This window comes from Bombyx mandarina, chromosome 16 (genome assembly GCF_030267445.1).
Source record: "Bombyx mandarina strain Sakado chromosome 16, ASM3026744v2".
NCBI classification, from domain to species: domain Eukaryota; kingdom Metazoa; phylum Arthropoda; class Insecta; order Lepidoptera; family Bombycidae; genus Bombyx; species Bombyx mandarina.
This window is the reverse complement of record NC_143222.1, coordinates 4,347,367-4,363,409: the sequence shown is the minus strand read 5'-3', so window position 1 is coordinate 4,363,409 and position 16,043 is coordinate 4,347,367. Positions and strand designations below refer to the sequence as shown.

Here is a 16,043-nt window from a genome sequence, read left to right as displayed (position 1 = left end):
GAGCCGCGCGGGTTTTGGCGCCCACGCAGCAACAGCGGCCGCCTCCATCAGCAACTCCTTGTTCATCCGTTTCAAGGCCCACCTGGGGAACGAACGGGGCGCACCTTGCGGGAGCTCCTCCTCGCCGCGGGCGCCCGCGGCTGACGACGACGACAAGGAGGAGGCGGAGAGCTCGAATCGGACGTATCTGTGGTCCGAGAGCGTCTCCGCCCCCTCGAGTACGCGCCAGCCGCGGGTTCGGCATGCGACGGACGGGGACGCGAACGTCACGTCCACATGAGACTGCCCGTTCCACCGCACGCAAGTCGCAACCGAACCTCTGTTTATGAGAAAGAGGCTGGTCGCGATCGCCCACTCCGAAAGGGCCTCGCCTCGCGCATCCGTGCGGGGGGAACCCCAAGCCGTGCACTTGGCATTGAAGTCCCCCGCGACGATGACAGGGCGGGACCCGAGGCGGTGTAAAAGCGCCTCGAGCCCGCCCAGAAACCGTTCGAATTCGGCGAGGCTCCTGTTCGGAGAAAAGTACGCCCCGATCACGACGGTCCCGTCGATCCTAGCCGCAACGTACCCGGGTCCCCTGGCCACCATATCCAAGGGGGGTAACGCCGCGGACTGTCGTAATATAATGGCCACGGAGCCGTCGACGTCCCCGATCCAGCAGTCCTGGTCAGTGGGGACGAAATACGGCTCCGCGGCGACAGCAACATCGATTGACCACTCCGCCATGGTGTGGACGAGGAGATCCTGTGCCCTGGCGGAGTGGTTCAAATTACATTGGAGGAAGCGATGGACGCAACCCATTACGGGGCTACGTCCATCGCTCCCTCGTCTGTCCCGCCCTGCGGCTCTTCTGGTGCCGCGGCGGGAACTGACTCACCGGCTGCCCTTTTTGCAGCCGGCTTCTTTTTCTTTCCGCCCCTCCTCGTTTTTGTAGAGGAGGGGGCGGACTTGCACGCCGGGCCCCCGGCCCGGTGGTCGGCCTTCCTTTTAGCCGCGTCGCACAAGACACAGTGCGGCGCGGCTGCGGTGCAGGAGGCTGCCTTGTGCCCCGGTTGGCCGCAGCGGAAGCACAGGTCACTGCGGTCCACTGTCGAGGGGCACTTGGCGAGGCCGTGGCCGGTGCCGAAGCACCGAAGACAACGCCACGGCCTGCTCTCCTGCAGTTGCACGTGGGCCACTACCCAGCCCACGCGCAGCCATCCTGGGCTGTCCGAAGGCCGACCCTGTGGAGGGGTGGCCAGGAGGTTCGCCGTTGCTACCGGGCAACGCGCCCACGTCGTCCGGGTTCCGGAGTACGTCGCCCGGAGCTCCCCGACTTTGACGTCGGCGAGGGCGCAGTTGCCCTGCGACGCGATGGCCGCGGCGACCTCCTCTTTCGTGGCGCACTCGTCGAGGCCCGTAATCTTCACCTCCGCCATCTTTACGGGCCGCGCGATGCGCACCACCTCGGGGTCCGGCAAGATTTCCCGCAGACGGACCGCCAGTTTTTCTGCCGCGGCGCTGGAATTCGCGCCGGGGCATTCTACCAGGCGGGCCCCGTTGGCCGTCTGCCGAACCTTAAGGCCACCCTCCACGCCGAGGGCGTCCACATTTACGCCGCCGCGCGCCTGAGTCATCACGTCGTGGTACGTGATGCCCCGTTCTTTGGCGGCCGGCAGCAGCTCCACGACTACTGCAGCCGACCGCGGGGCGCGCGGCCTCCTTCGTCCAGTTCGGCCCCTAGGCTCCGCTCGACCCTCTTGACGGGGAGCGGCGGCCGTAGGGGCGGGCTTGGGGCGCGGCACGACAGGCGCCGCAACCTTTTTGGGCCCGCGCCGCACCACCGTCGTCCAGGCCTCGTCCATGTTGGCCGGGGCTGGGGGCAGTGGGCGGGGCTGGGGGGTCGGTGCCGGTTTGGCGGCGTTGGTCCGCCCCTTCTTTTTGTTTCGGCTCCTGCCAGGCCCCGCCTTCGCAGGCTTGGACGGGGCAGGAGCGGACACCGGTTTTGATGCAGGGGCCGTGGGTGCCGGCGCCCCTACAGCCGCGGGTTTAGGTGCAGCCGCAGCGGGAGCTCGCGCGGGTGTAGCCTTCTTCTTCCCGCTGTATGCTTTTACAGCGGGCTGCACACTCCTGCGGGGTGCCGGCACAGGCGTACTTCCGTTAGCCTCGTGAGCGAGGGGCGGTCTCGCGCGCTCCACTTTGGAGCTGCGCGCCTCCTGTATGAGGAGCTGCCGCCTCAACTCGTCCACCTCACTGAGGCCTTCCGCTTCGGGCGGAGGAGGGGCAGGGGCCGAGCTGCGTTGCCGCTCGATGAGGTCGGCAACCATGGTCCTCAACTCGGCCATGTCCACTCGCAGCTGCCCATTCTCCGCCCGAAGTTTGCCATTCTCGTTCGAGAGTTGCTCGAGGCGGGCGTGCTGCAGGGCCACTTCCTGCCGCAAGCCCGCCGTCTCCGTCGTTGTGGTGCGGTCTACCACTTCCCTCAGACGTTCTTCTAGGGTGGCCGCTCCGGATTTTAAGGCCCGCACGCAGTCACCCTTGAGTCCACCGCCGGATGTTGCCACGACTGCGGAAACTAATTTTCCGACCACCTCGAAAGCTCGGAGGGGGTCAGAGGGACCCACCTCCGTTAGGGAGCGCTCTAGGCGCTGAACCACTCCAATCTCAAATTTTTCCCGGGCCTCACGGCAGGCGGCCCTGGACTGCGCCGAGGAGGCAGCGTCCAGTCCGCAAGAGGAACTTTTTTCGAAGCCGGTGGCGGGCGACGCCGCAGCAGTCGCCGGCCCTTCCGCCAACGCCATATATTTGGCGCTGGCAGGCTCACCCTCGGACGAGTCAGACGGAGCAGAGGATGCCGGCTGTCGGGCCGACTTCCGCTTCCGCCGAGTCCGCTGTCGCGTGTCGGTGAACAGCGCCGGTGTCTCCCGCCCACTGGACGCGTCGCCCCTCGCGGAGCTCCGCGCCGAGTAGAGCGAGATAAGGCTCTCGCAGCGCTCGAGGCGCACGGTGGGGACCCTGTCCCTTACGCGACCCGTGCTGTCGCCCCCTTCTGCGTGACAGTGTGTGCCCCCCCAGAAACGGTGGGGCAGCGTGCGGCCGATCGCTCGACCGCACGGAGGGATTCTCCCCCCGCGGAGCGGGAGGTACCCTCCTGGGGTATTACTTTTCTCACAGATGTCATTGTTTCATTTTTCCTTTTTTATTAACCAGGGGTCGGTCCCCTGGGGTCTGGTTGGTACCCTTGGGACTGGACTCCCTCCAGCCATTCATCCCATCGCCGGGCACCAGAGCTTAGGATTGGGGCATTTTTTAAAGAGGTTTACGTCCTCGCGGCCCCGTGCCTCGCGGCAGCGGCCCCCGTCCCCCACGCGGTGAGGATTACGGGTTGGCCGGCGGCCCGCCGAGTGCAACGAGCAACACGACAGACCACCGCCCGACGCTCAAAAGAGCAACAACGACGAAGCCACGCCGGTATACCGGTACCCCCCTCTGGAGGGCGTGCCCCTGTAGCCGAAGCCGGGGACATGGCGACCAGCGGCCGGAAGATGCGTAAGCAACGCCGGCTCACTTCTCCATCGAAAGGCAGGCCAAAAGTGGCCCACCATCACCCATGGGTTACGTCCGAAACGGGTCGGACGTGACCCGAAGAAAAACAAAAAAAAAGGGAAGAAGGGGGAAAAGAGAGGGAGCCCGAGCGTCTCCAGGAGGAACACCCTTCAGCGAGTGAAGGGCGTGGAGAGCCCGCAACTCCCCCTGCTGGTTTTGGTCCGCGTCATCCGATCTCTTTCGTTGCAAAGCCTAACTAGGCTACCCTACACCTACACCTAACCTACCTCCCTAACACCTAAGAATCCTTGCAACGAAAAAGATCGGACGATACCCCTGGGAGTGGGACTGTTCCCAGAGGATCCCGTTATCCGCCACCTACGGACGCGCCCGGTGGAAGTCCAGCAAAACTCCCCCACAGACGGAGCCCCCGGCCACGCAGAGTGCGCGCCGGGGGGCCCGCCCAGGTCCCTCGGGTGATACTAAGATCCTCAGCAACATGTTTTTTTTTTTTGGGAAATTCCGGGATAAATATTTTCCGGGATATTAAGAATACTATTAAAATGTATATACCTGGATAATACTCGTCTTTCCGACTGCTGGAGCACCGAGTAGCACAACTTTGACGAGATCAAGGCTTTCTGGGCTTGGCTCTACGCTTGGAGCTCCGCCCGTCGTCAGTGTTCCTCCACCGCCTCGCTCAAGGTAATCCAAGTCCAATTCTGAAATAGTTAACAGGGTCAAAAACAAAGTCAGGAGATTATTCAGTTCAGAGTACCCCAATGATTTAATATTATCTCGTCTATTCATCAGAAAATATGCGACTCCGACATCCTAAAGCTACTGCGTCTGTAGCAGCAGTTTCCTACAAGACCCTTCTTTAAAAAATAGAAGCTCGTAGTTGCTATCTTGGCTATCTCCTACATATAGAAAAATGAATATTTCTTGCATGTAAATTGGTTAAATTTAAAAACGTAAAGTCGATATTTGAAAAATTTGATCCGACTTTATATCCATGATGTTGAAAAGCGTATTTTTTTACGCACGAAGTATTTTTAGTATATAACCATTCTATTGAAAATGAATCTTTATGAAAGGGACTTTGCGGTTGCTATGACAGACTCGACTGAATAAATGCGAGTTGATGCGTGCAATGTTTCGGGTTTATTTTTTCTTTTAAAGCCCACAATATGATACTTATGGGAGTGATACTTTACGAATAATTAACTATTAAAAGAAAAATCAATTTTTCTTTATTCAGGTAGCTGATGAACTCATAGCCCATAGTTTTAATTAGTCATCGGAGACCAAGACCACGCCAATGCCCGAGCCTACTTTGAGGCATGGGATTGAAGTCTCAAATGTAATGAATGACCTCTATATTCTGACTACATATTCTTGCTCATAATGACTTTTCTTATATTGAGTATCTCGGATAAATGTTTAGATGTATCTGCGTAAAACCGAGGTGTGTTTATTCGTCTTGGGTAATACTATTGTCGTTGCCCTTAGGGCGGAAAACGACACTCCATTTTATGTTCAGATGTTCAGAATTGTTTCGGTCCGCAGCAGTGATGCAGGATCAAGTTTGTTTGAGTGTGTCCCAGAGAGAATCGGCAGTCCACTTCAGCTATACCGTAACTGATCAACAGTTAATTTTTTCTTTTTTCAAAATGAACAGATCTTGTAACCAGAGGACTAGATGTGTGTTTTACATAGGTCTTCATGTGTTTGTCTAACACCATTATTTTAAAATCTGGAATATCCTTGTACTTAGATTTCACTATTGAAAACATCAGCAAGTTCCTAATCTAGTCAATTAACATGTATTCATTCTCTTAATTATTTCCTAAAGTCTTTTACATTTTTTTAACTATTACATTCAATAATCTGGACATAACATATTCTCAGTCGTTCGTCAGATTTCTACTGGAATAATATTGGGTAATAAAAATCCAACCCTCAAAACTTATAAATATAATTATTATTGGTTGGGATATTGTAAGGACCACTCCATTTGATACATCCCGCTAATTTCTGCTGTAAAGCAGGCATGCGTTCTGGTTTGAAACGTTTGACAGCTGTACATTCGTGAATTCGTGAGCAATTGGTCGCCCGAGTACGCTGTATAGTTTAAGTCTGTTAGGCCATCCACATTCGAGTATTTTTTGAGTTTGATTTTGCTCATATATCGCCTATTTCACCAGAAAGAATGAAACCTACGTCTCTGTTTTATCACGTTACCGAAGTAAAGTTCATCAGTTCTACTTAAAACCACATGATTCTTCTATTTTATAATGTATTGCGGTGTTTTTATGCCCATATACTATTATATTGGCTAACCTATTTAAATCTGATGGGCCGCATGTAACCCATAAAACATGTTCTCTTAATAAACCCCCAATTAGGCTATTAGATTTTGCGGTAGTGTGCCGCCTCGACATGTGCGTGGTGCTGTGCATGGCCCTTTAAGGGGCGACGGTTCGGTGCCGTACCCTGACACGCAAAAGTGCTCGACTTCTGCGAGTCCACCATCTCGCAGAAGGGGGCAGCGGAACCAGAGAGGGAGAGCTCTTCCTTATCCGTACTGATCCATCGCCGTCGAGTCGGAGTGTGAGCGTACGTCCCTGCCCCTGTAGGCGACAGCCTCTCCCCGGTGAAGATCACGGGGCGACCTGAGGGGGTCGAGGTATGCAGCGCGTTACCAGCTCTCTAGCACGCCGGCATGGAGTACCGTATCGGATCAACGTAAGAGCGACTAATTGGCGATGTATCGCATCCTAACCTGATAGGCTGGCCCAGGGGGTATTCTGGGACACCTGCGGCATCGTCTGGGCCGCCTAACGAGCAGCTGTACCGAGACGGCCAACGTCCAGAGCTTTCGATTCCATCGACCGGGTGTCGCCCGGGTGTTCTTGGGGTGAGCTGTGCGCCTGGCTGCAGTGTTACCCCGGTAACCCTCTTATCCCACCCGGGTCCGGGTTTCGGGGGGGATCGGATGCTTGAGCGAAGGTGCACGGGAGGTCAGCCCCCTCCCAAAAAAAAGGTTAGATTGGCTCACTGGCATAGCCGATTTCAAGGCCGAGACACAGTGACCCCTTAACATTTTTGGACATTTGTTCGTTTACCCTCGATGGTAGTTTAAAAAAAGTTATACCTAATAATTTAAAAAGGATCGCCTTACATAAAATTGCCTAATAATGTTATTTTTCCTTACATAGATATTAAACGCATAGTAAATATAGAGATTTAAAGCTACGTATTTTCGAACGTAATTCCGTTTCACTGCCAAAATTTTTGGGATGGATAATTATAATTAGGTTTATCAGTGAAATCTGAGATCATTGTAGGTACATAACATGTAATTATTGTAGAAACCATTCATTAATTCAATTTTCCTGCTTCGTAAAAAATAGAAAAGAGAAAAGATTCCATTAGTGTTATCTAAGCCACTTAATTTCTGACATTAGATTCTCGGCACAAAAGGAACTCAGTAATGGAGTTTGATACAAAAGCGGTAGATTAATGTAGGTATTTAAATTGAACATTAATTATATACTTTTGTCATATATTATTTTAATGTACAATATTTTTATATAAGAGTTTTGATATAAATGGGTAATGAGCATACTATTCACATGTTTTTGTGTAGTTACGAGAGTCCATGGACATCACCATGTGAATGCTACCACTAACTTTATGACACAGCGTGAAGAGCACGATAGCCGTTATTTCAAGGACACTGAGAAAGACGTAATGTTTCTATCTATGATAATATAAACGTAATAGTAATATCATAATGAAGACTATGCGTATAAGACTATGCCTTCAATCTGCGCGGCCAGTCGTCTATCGCAGCACGAACGAGATCCATGTCAATATCGGCGGCTGCCTTAATCAAGGATGTCTTAAGTGACTCCAAATTGGGATGAGCTTTGAGCACGCCTTTTCGTCCAAGTCTTGCTATATCTTGTAATCTAACGGATTCAAATCTGGACTGGAGGAGGGCCAGTCTTCGTGCCGGATGAAGTCGATTTCACGCGCCGCCAGTCAGTCTTGTGTGCTCTTCGCTCTATGAGCTGGCGCTGAATCTTGTTCCTATATGAACTTATAATATACAATACTAGCTTTTGCCCGCGACTCCGTCCGCGTGGAATAGTTACTTTGGCATAACGCTAAATTCTCGCCCCACTTCATTTACGTAGAAATTGATAATATTTTTGAATTATAGAATGTTAAGGAGCTAGTTAAACCTTTATTTTGAAACATTATTTATTGGTGCTCCACTTGTTGGGCCTTGCCGTGATGTTATAACATAGCCCATAGCCTTCCTTAATAAATTGTTCAAATCGAAACAGTACTTCCTGAGATTAGCGCGTTCAAACAAACAAACTCTCCAGTTTTATAATGTTAGTATAGATATAACATAATACATTCCCCGGAAATAAAAGGTACGTATTTATTTGAATACACCGCGCTCGGGCAGCCTATTATGGGTTCAGAAAACTTTCAATCTACCGAAAATTAAAATTAATTATGGCCAGTACTTTATCGCATTACTTCCCTGACTAATAAATATTCGTAGTATACGTAACAAAATCGATATCATATTTATTTGCAATGCTAGCCTCACTTAAAGATCCATGATCCACACTCAATTGTACTTACGAATAGATATAACTTAATTTAAATTCGATTACGTTAAGTGTTTCGCTTTAATTTCGTTAGTTTACTTTAGTTTTTAGATCAATTAGTTTTTTGTTCATTTGCAAATATATATTTTTAATATGTTAGTTCTTATTATTATTATTTTTACAACAATGCAGTTTTTTTTGTCTCTATCGGACATAACATAACTGAGTAATACATATCGTTATATAAGTTGTGTTCACACCTAGAAAGACAATTTCAATATTGTACTCGATTTTTTATATATTGAAATTGAATGTTAATGTGAGTAGATTTTATCAGGTTGAGTGAGTCCTGAAAAAAATGCTCATTTCCCCAATGAAAAAACCTTTCGTTAAAGTTTTCCGATACGTAAAACCAGAATACATTGAATTCGTTTTCTTTTATTAAATATAACTAGAGGTCCCGCAGTAGTCGAAATTCGACTATAATTAATTGGAATTAAGGCTACACTATTAAAAAATATTAATAAAGACCAACAATATTTAATCTATTCTCAAATTGACCACAGACGTCAAGAACAAAAGTTTGACAATAAATAGTAGGTATGCATGTGTGTGTGCGTCAAATACATGGTATGTAGTGTGTGTAATGTTTTCTTTATTGATTTAATGTATCTTTTATGCATTATTTAAAAAAAATATTAGCATTGTGCACTTCTTCTCTATATTCTCTATAAGTGTGGAAAATTTCATACTCCTCCGTCCGCGCAATTTTCGTAAAAAGGGATACAAAGTTTTTACTTCACGTATTAATATATAGATTTTTACAATAATATAGTTTTTTTGTCTCTAACCAACATAACACAACTGAGTAATACATATCGTTATATAAGTCGTGTTCACACCTAGAAAGACAATTTCAATATTGTACTCATTTTTTTATATATTGAAATGGAATGTTAATGTGAGTAGATTTTATCAGGTTGAGTGAGTCCTGAAAAAAAATCTCATTTCCTCAATTTAAACTAACTAGAGGTCCCGCAGTAGTCGAAATTCGACTATAATTAACTGGAATTGTAAGTTTGTACACTATTATGATTGTATTTTCAAAGACTATTATACTCAAATTTCATCAAGACTACACTATAGATAAATATTAATAAAGACAAACAATATTTAATCTATTCTCAATTTGACAACAGACGTCAAGAACAAAAGTTTGACAGTAAAGAGTATGCATGCGTGTGTGCGTCAAATACATGGTAGTGTGTGTAATGTTTTCTTTATTGATTTAATGTAACCTTTGATGTATTATTTTAAAAAAATATTAGCATTGTGCACTTCTTCTCTATATTCTCTATAAGTGTGGAAAATTTCATACTCCTCCGTCCGCGCAAATTTCGTAAAAAGGGATACAAAGTTTTTACTTCACGTATTAATATATAGATTTTTACAATAATATAGTTTTTTTGTCTCTAACCAACATAACACAACTGAGTAATACATATCGTTATACAGGTCGTGTTCACACGTAGAAAGATTATTTCAATATTGTACTCATTTTTTTATATATTGAAATTGAATGTTAATATGAGTAGATTTTATCAGGTTGAGTGAGTCCAGAAAAAAAAACTCATTTTCCCCAATTTAAACTAATGACAAAATCTTTCATTAAAGTTTTCCAATACGTAAAACCAGAACACCTTGAATACGTTTTCTTTTATATAAATCTTTCTTTTATATTTATATATATAGAAATAAAAGAACACAAAGTAAGCGCGAATAGATTTTTAATTTGAGCAATAAAAGTTGTGTTATGAAGAATTCAAAGAATTTTTTTTGAAGCGCTGAAATAAAATGTGATAAAGCAATGCTTTGAAAGTTGGCTCTCTCCTTATTTCCCTTTAACGTTATTGAATGTAGTTGGAGCGGAATAAAAATTTCATCAGAAACATCAACTTATTTTAGTCCTGATAGTTTTGTATAAAAATGTGTAGAAAAACCTTTATTTAGCAAATGTTAAAATTTTATGTGAAGTGGAAAAATAAGCTTTAAATAATTTGCGTGAAGGATTGTTTTGCTTGTTACATAGTACACGGTACAACGATATAGATCTTGGCTCGCCGGATCTTCTCAGCGGGTCGCGATTCCGATCCGGTAGTAGATTCATTCGCGAAGCGGCTACTCTTGAGCTGTTGGGTCTCCTTCGGAGGCGCTCGGGTAGCTGTTAGCAAATCCCACCCCTCCTGGCTGAGCCTTTGCTCGCCCACCTGTCCTGGTGAAACTGGAAAGGCCTCGGGGCCACCAGAAAACAAAAAACAAAAAAAGATCTAAGCACGAAAAGAACAAAATGTAGTATCTTATTTATAGATCGGATGGATCGAGATGACAAAATTATTTAATTTATTTTTTTATTTAGTAAACAATTATTTTTCATACCAAAGAAATATGTTGCATAAAACTTCAATTCGGTTGACTACGAGATCAGTTTAGTTTCCGTTGAGCTAATAATTATAATAGGGGTGATAAGGTATAATAGTAACTAAGAATTTGTTCTTAGTGATTTGTCACGCACGGTCATCCGGCCCCAAATTAGTATTCCTTGGGTTATAGGTACCAGAGACGAACATAGATACTTACGTACGATTAAATATGCACATAGACACCCAGAAAAATAGCAAACAAACCTGTTCATCACACGAATGTATGGTGAGCAGACAAAAAAAAACCTTTTAAACTTCGGCACGTTTAGTTTGCCAGTTGATATTTTCGCAATTACTAGTACGTTATTTGCTCTTTATAAGACCTCCCCCCGTCACAGTCCTTATCAAACCCGTCGCTTGCGACGAAGGGCTCGACGAGCGAACTAACCCATAGACAAAGCCCACTGAGTTTCTCGCCGAATCTTCTCAGTGAGTCGCGTTTCCGATCCAGTGGTAAATTCTGCGAAGCACTGCTCTCGCTAGGGTCAGTGTTAGCAACACTTCCGGCTTGAGCCTCGTGAGCTCGCCTACACGTTAGGGTGAAGCTGAAATAGCCTCTCAGGCTATCAGCATAGGTAGGGAAAAAAAAAAGCCCGTATATGGAGGGCATACAAAGATTGTGGCTGTCATTATCAAATACATTAATACTCACCCAATATTTTGTTCGGCTTCGTACAGTTTGCTCTGTCATTTTCGTCGTCTTTATCGTGTATAGAAAGCTTATCGAAACGGTTCATTTCAATTTATCAATGAACTTTATGTTTATCAGCCATTATACTTTGAGCTTTTGTACCTATCACATATCTGCACTTAAACGAATTTTCCCTAACAAACACTAGCCACGTTGAAGTTGCGATTTAAAGATTTGATCATAAAAGCCCTTGTTTGGCCGCCCTAAACGTCGCTTATTTAGGGCACTAATTTATTATACAATTTTAGGAGTGAGTCAGTCTTCAAATCCCGTTTAAAAAGTTTGCTCTCAAAAGACGAATTTTAGCAATAAATTTTACTATTGAAATAACTTGGATTCACTCATTTCTTTGTTTTGTGATCAAAATTTTTCGCGTACAAATAAATTATTTTCTTCGTATATTCGCGGTAATCCGTTGCTGACGTGTACACAGCCACCCCGATCGAGAGGCTGCGAGCAACTGACGTATCTGGAGTGTGCTCGGTCGTGTTAAGGGTGGCTAAGGGTAGTGATACTCTTATCGTAAAGTCGTGCGGTTTGTTTTCGGAGTACTCGCTCCTTTGATGATGCGTGTTACTCAACTTTCTGTTCTTTTTATTGTAATCTAAAGGTATACATTGTTTTGATTCGATGAGATGTTGTTTTTGGTTTCGGTTAGGTTAAAAGGTTAGAGGTTAGCTAAAAGAAGTGATGCGACTCACATCCGAATATAATATAATACAATAATACAATACATCGCTTCTCTCTGCATTTTGTACCGCATGTTCCATGGGGAGTGCTCTGAGGAATTATTTGATCATCTCGTTTTTACTATCGCACCGCCCGCCAACGGAGTAGTGTTCATCCATACTACCTGGAGCCACTGCGTTCATCCACAGTGCGTTTCCAGAGATCTTTTTGCCACGTACCATCCGGCTTTGGAATGAGCTCCCCTCCACGGTGTTTCCCGAGCGCTATGACTTGTCCTTCTTCAAACGAGGCTTGTGGAGAGTACTCAACGGTAGGCAGCGGCTTGGCTCTGCCCCTGGCATTGCTGAAGTCCATGGCCGACGGTAACCACTCACCATCAGGTGAGCCGTATGCTCGTCTGCCTACAAGGGCAATAAAATAAAAAAACTAAGGATGCTCGTACCGAGCGGGCGATGCCTATTCTCAGTGGGTCATGATTTCGATCTGCTATTGCTATGTCTAGTGTTAACAAGTTCTCTCAGGTTGAGCCTCGTGAGCTCACCAACCCGACCGCGCGTAGTTGGAATAGCACTTTAGGCTAACAACGATTAGATAGGGAAAATTAAAAAGTCACTCAATTTTATAAAAGCGCAGTTGCTTTTCGAATTAGTATTAATCGCATACGCATTTTTTTTTGTATTTTCTTGTATTTACGGATATCTGGTAGATTCGGTTGCTATTCGGTTTGAAGGGCGGGGCAGCCGTTGTAGCTATACTTGAGACCTTAGAACTTATATCTCAAGGTGGGCGGCGGCATTTACGTTGTAGATATCTATGGGCTCTATTAACCACTTAACACCAGGTTGGCTGTGAGCTCCTCCACCCACCTAAGTAATAAAAAAATCGGTTGTCTGTAAAGTCGGTTTATTGACGATAGTTGAACGTGACGTCATAAGAAAATACTGATGGAATGGTTTCAATTATTATCATTTTTCAATTATCGCAATTATCGTTTCTATAAACAGTTGACACCACATTCACTTTTCACTGAACTTCTTACTTGACGAAAACATGTAAATAAATGTATTATTGTATAGCAGCTGTCCACGCGGATGCATCGTTCACTCAAGTAGGAGAGAGACAGATGTCGAACGATGCCGAGCGCGGAGGCCGATTATGCCTCTTTGTCGGTCGTTGCGCGCTCTCGCTTGCACTTCAAACTTTAAATGGAACGCTTCAGAGCGAGGTAACGCCGCATGAGTCATGTTTTTTCGTGCGTGCAGCCGGCTCCATCGAATTATAAGATGTTTTCACGTCAAAAAAAAGATTAATATTCAATAGACGTTATTTTCAGTAAAAGTGTCCTCCTTAAGAAAGTTTCAAGAGATTTTTAAGGACCGGTAGTGGTATGTTGTTGAAACCACCTTCCGTGCCCTGATGACCTGTAAGTAATCATTTACCTTCATTCTTCACAACATATATATATCTTTTATTATTGCTTACACGGACAAAACTTTTGCCAAAAGAGTTCACAGCCAACCTTTTGTTAAGCAGTTACCGGATTTCATAAACATCACTACGTCAACGCCTCCACCGACGTTGAGACTTGAAGTCTGAATATCAATATTACAAATATAAGGACTGTCTCACCTTTCGAATCAAAATACATTATTGCTTCGCGGCATAAATGGGTAAAGTAGTGGTACCCGTGCGGGCTTCCAAGATGTCCTACCACCAGTAAGATATTCACATTTCCAATACCTACTTATCAAAGTGTCCCAATTTGTCTTTTCTTCTTTCATAATGAATGTATTAGAAAAGCGTACAAAGTTCTCTACTAACTCCAACGTTTTAACTTTTATGTTGAATTGTGAATTAAACTTTTTTTATTTCCTTGCATAGATTACAAATAAATACACAACGTAAAAATCACTTGATTTTCGAAGCAATAGAGATGAAATATGACTTCCTAATGTTACGTTGTCAAACGGAAGAAAGAAGTGATATTTCACTTGTTTTGTTCGCTTTATTATTGAAGTTTCATTTAAATATATCTAGCTACGAGTACGAGGGCTGCACTAAAAGTATCGGGAATGGAATATTTCCACTGTTCCTGTCATATTAAAATCTTTTTAATTGAAAACTCCTTGGATTTAAAAATCGAATACCATTTATTTATTTAGAAAAAGATTCTCGGCCTTGTCACGAGGTTTTGTCAAACTTGTTTAGTCGTTGAGAAAATGGAATTGACTCGAGAAAATTCAAGAGCGATGATTTATTATGACTTTCGAAGTGGTTTAACACAAAAACAGTGTGTTGACCGGATGATTTCTGCATTTGGTGATGAAGCCCCATCCAAAACCACAATTTATCGCTGGTTTGCTGAGTTTCAACGTGGACGTGTCAAACTCAGTGAAACTCATGGTCGTCCAAAAACTGCAGTCACCCAAGAAAACGTTGATGCTGTGCGTAAGCTGATTGAGGAAGATCGACATGTGACATACCGCGAAATTCAGGCAACTTTAGACATTGGCATGAGTCAAATACAAATAATCTTGCATGAACAATTAGGTGTAAAAAAGTTGTTTTCCCGATGGATACCGCATTCGCTCTGTGAAGAGCAAAAAGCGGCTCGCGTTACTTGGTGCGTCAGAACTCTCGAAAGATTCCACGCAGGATCCTCAAATGCTGTATACAACATTGTATCAGGTGACGAATTCTGGATATACGCGTACGAACCCGAAACAAAAAACCAGTCACGAGTTTGGGTGTTCGAAAATGAGTTAAAGCCAACAAAAATTGTTCGTTCACGGAGTGTTGCAAAAAAAATTGTGGTCACGTTTGTCTCCAAAACCGGCCATGTTACGACTATTCCTCTTGAGGGACAAAGAACGGTTAATGCAGAATGGTATGCTAGCATTTGTTTGCCACAGGTCGTTTCTGAACTCCGTAAAGAGAACTGCAACCGCCGCATCATCCTCCATCACGACAATGCGAGTTCTCACACCGCGCACAGAACAAAAGAGTTTTTAGAGCAAGAAAACATAGAATTATTAGACCATCCGCCGTACAGCCCCGACCTAAGCCCTAATGATTTCTATACTTTCCCTAAAATAAAGAATAAATTGCGTGGACAGAGATTTTCATCACCTGAAGAAGCTGTGGACGCCTACAAAACGGCCATTTTGGAGACCCCATCTTCCGAATGGAATGGTTGCTTCAATGATTGGTTCCATCGTATGGAAAAATGTGTCAAATTTCGCGGAGAATACTTCGAAAAGCAATAAATACATTTTTAAATAGTAATGTTGTGTCACTTCGTTAATTCCCGAAATTTTCAGTACCGCCTAGGTATTTGAGCGTTTATCTATATATTAATACGTGAATGAAAAACTTTGTATCCCTTTTTACGAAAATTGCGCGGACGGAGGAGTATGAAATTTCCCACACTTATAGAGAATATAGAGAAGGAGTGAAGAATGTTAATATTTTTTTAAATTATGCCATAAAAATACATTAAATCAATAAAAAAAAAACATTACACACACCACCATGTATTTGACGCACACACGCATGCATACTATTTGTTTATTGTCAAACTTTTCTTTGCAGTCTGTCAGTTATATGTAGTCTGTAAAATTGAGAATAGATTAAATATTGTTTTCTCTTTATTAATATTTTTCTAAAGTTTAGTTTTAACGAAATCTGTGATTAAAGAAGTACGAGTATATAATAAATAGTATTTACAATAGAATCATAATATTGTACAAACTTATAACTTCCCTTAGTTATAGTCGAATTTCGACTACCAGGGGACCACTAGTTCTTTTTAATTTGTTTTAATAATTTTAGTAACCCTAAATATGTTATTACTTTATTATCTATACTAATATTATAAAGAGGAAAGATTTGTTTGTTTGTTTGTTTCGAATAGGCTCCGAAACTACTGGACCGATTTGAAAAATTCTTTTTCCATTAGAAGCCCCGACATTGTCCCTGATGAACATAGGCTACTTTTGAAAAAAATTTTTTTTTTTTTTTTGT

The 16,043-nt window shown here is 44.5% G+C and overlaps 1 protein-coding gene across 2 annotated transcripts in view; it reads right to left on the bottom strand.

The window, feature by feature from the left end:
• The window catches only part of LOC114252816 (ras-like protein family member 10B), an 82,897-nt gene that overhangs the window by 12,144 nt on the left and 54,710 nt on the right, over positions 1 to 16,043 (bottom strand). Inside the window, exons 1-2 of one of the 2 annotated variants that reach the window (XM_089733870.1) lie at positions 11,292 to 11,841; positions 4,099 to 4,247 (exon numbers count right to left, since the gene is read on the bottom strand). In XM_089733870.1, the coding sequence (XP_089589996.1) occupies positions 4,099 to 4,247; positions 11,292 to 11,376 (234 nt within the window). In that variant the 5' untranslated portion in view covers positions 11,377 to 11,841. Of the gene's footprint in view, positions 1 to 4,098; positions 4,248 to 11,291; positions 11,842 to 16,043 lie in introns of those variants that run through there. The other variant, XM_028187471.2, reaches the window with a different exon arrangement.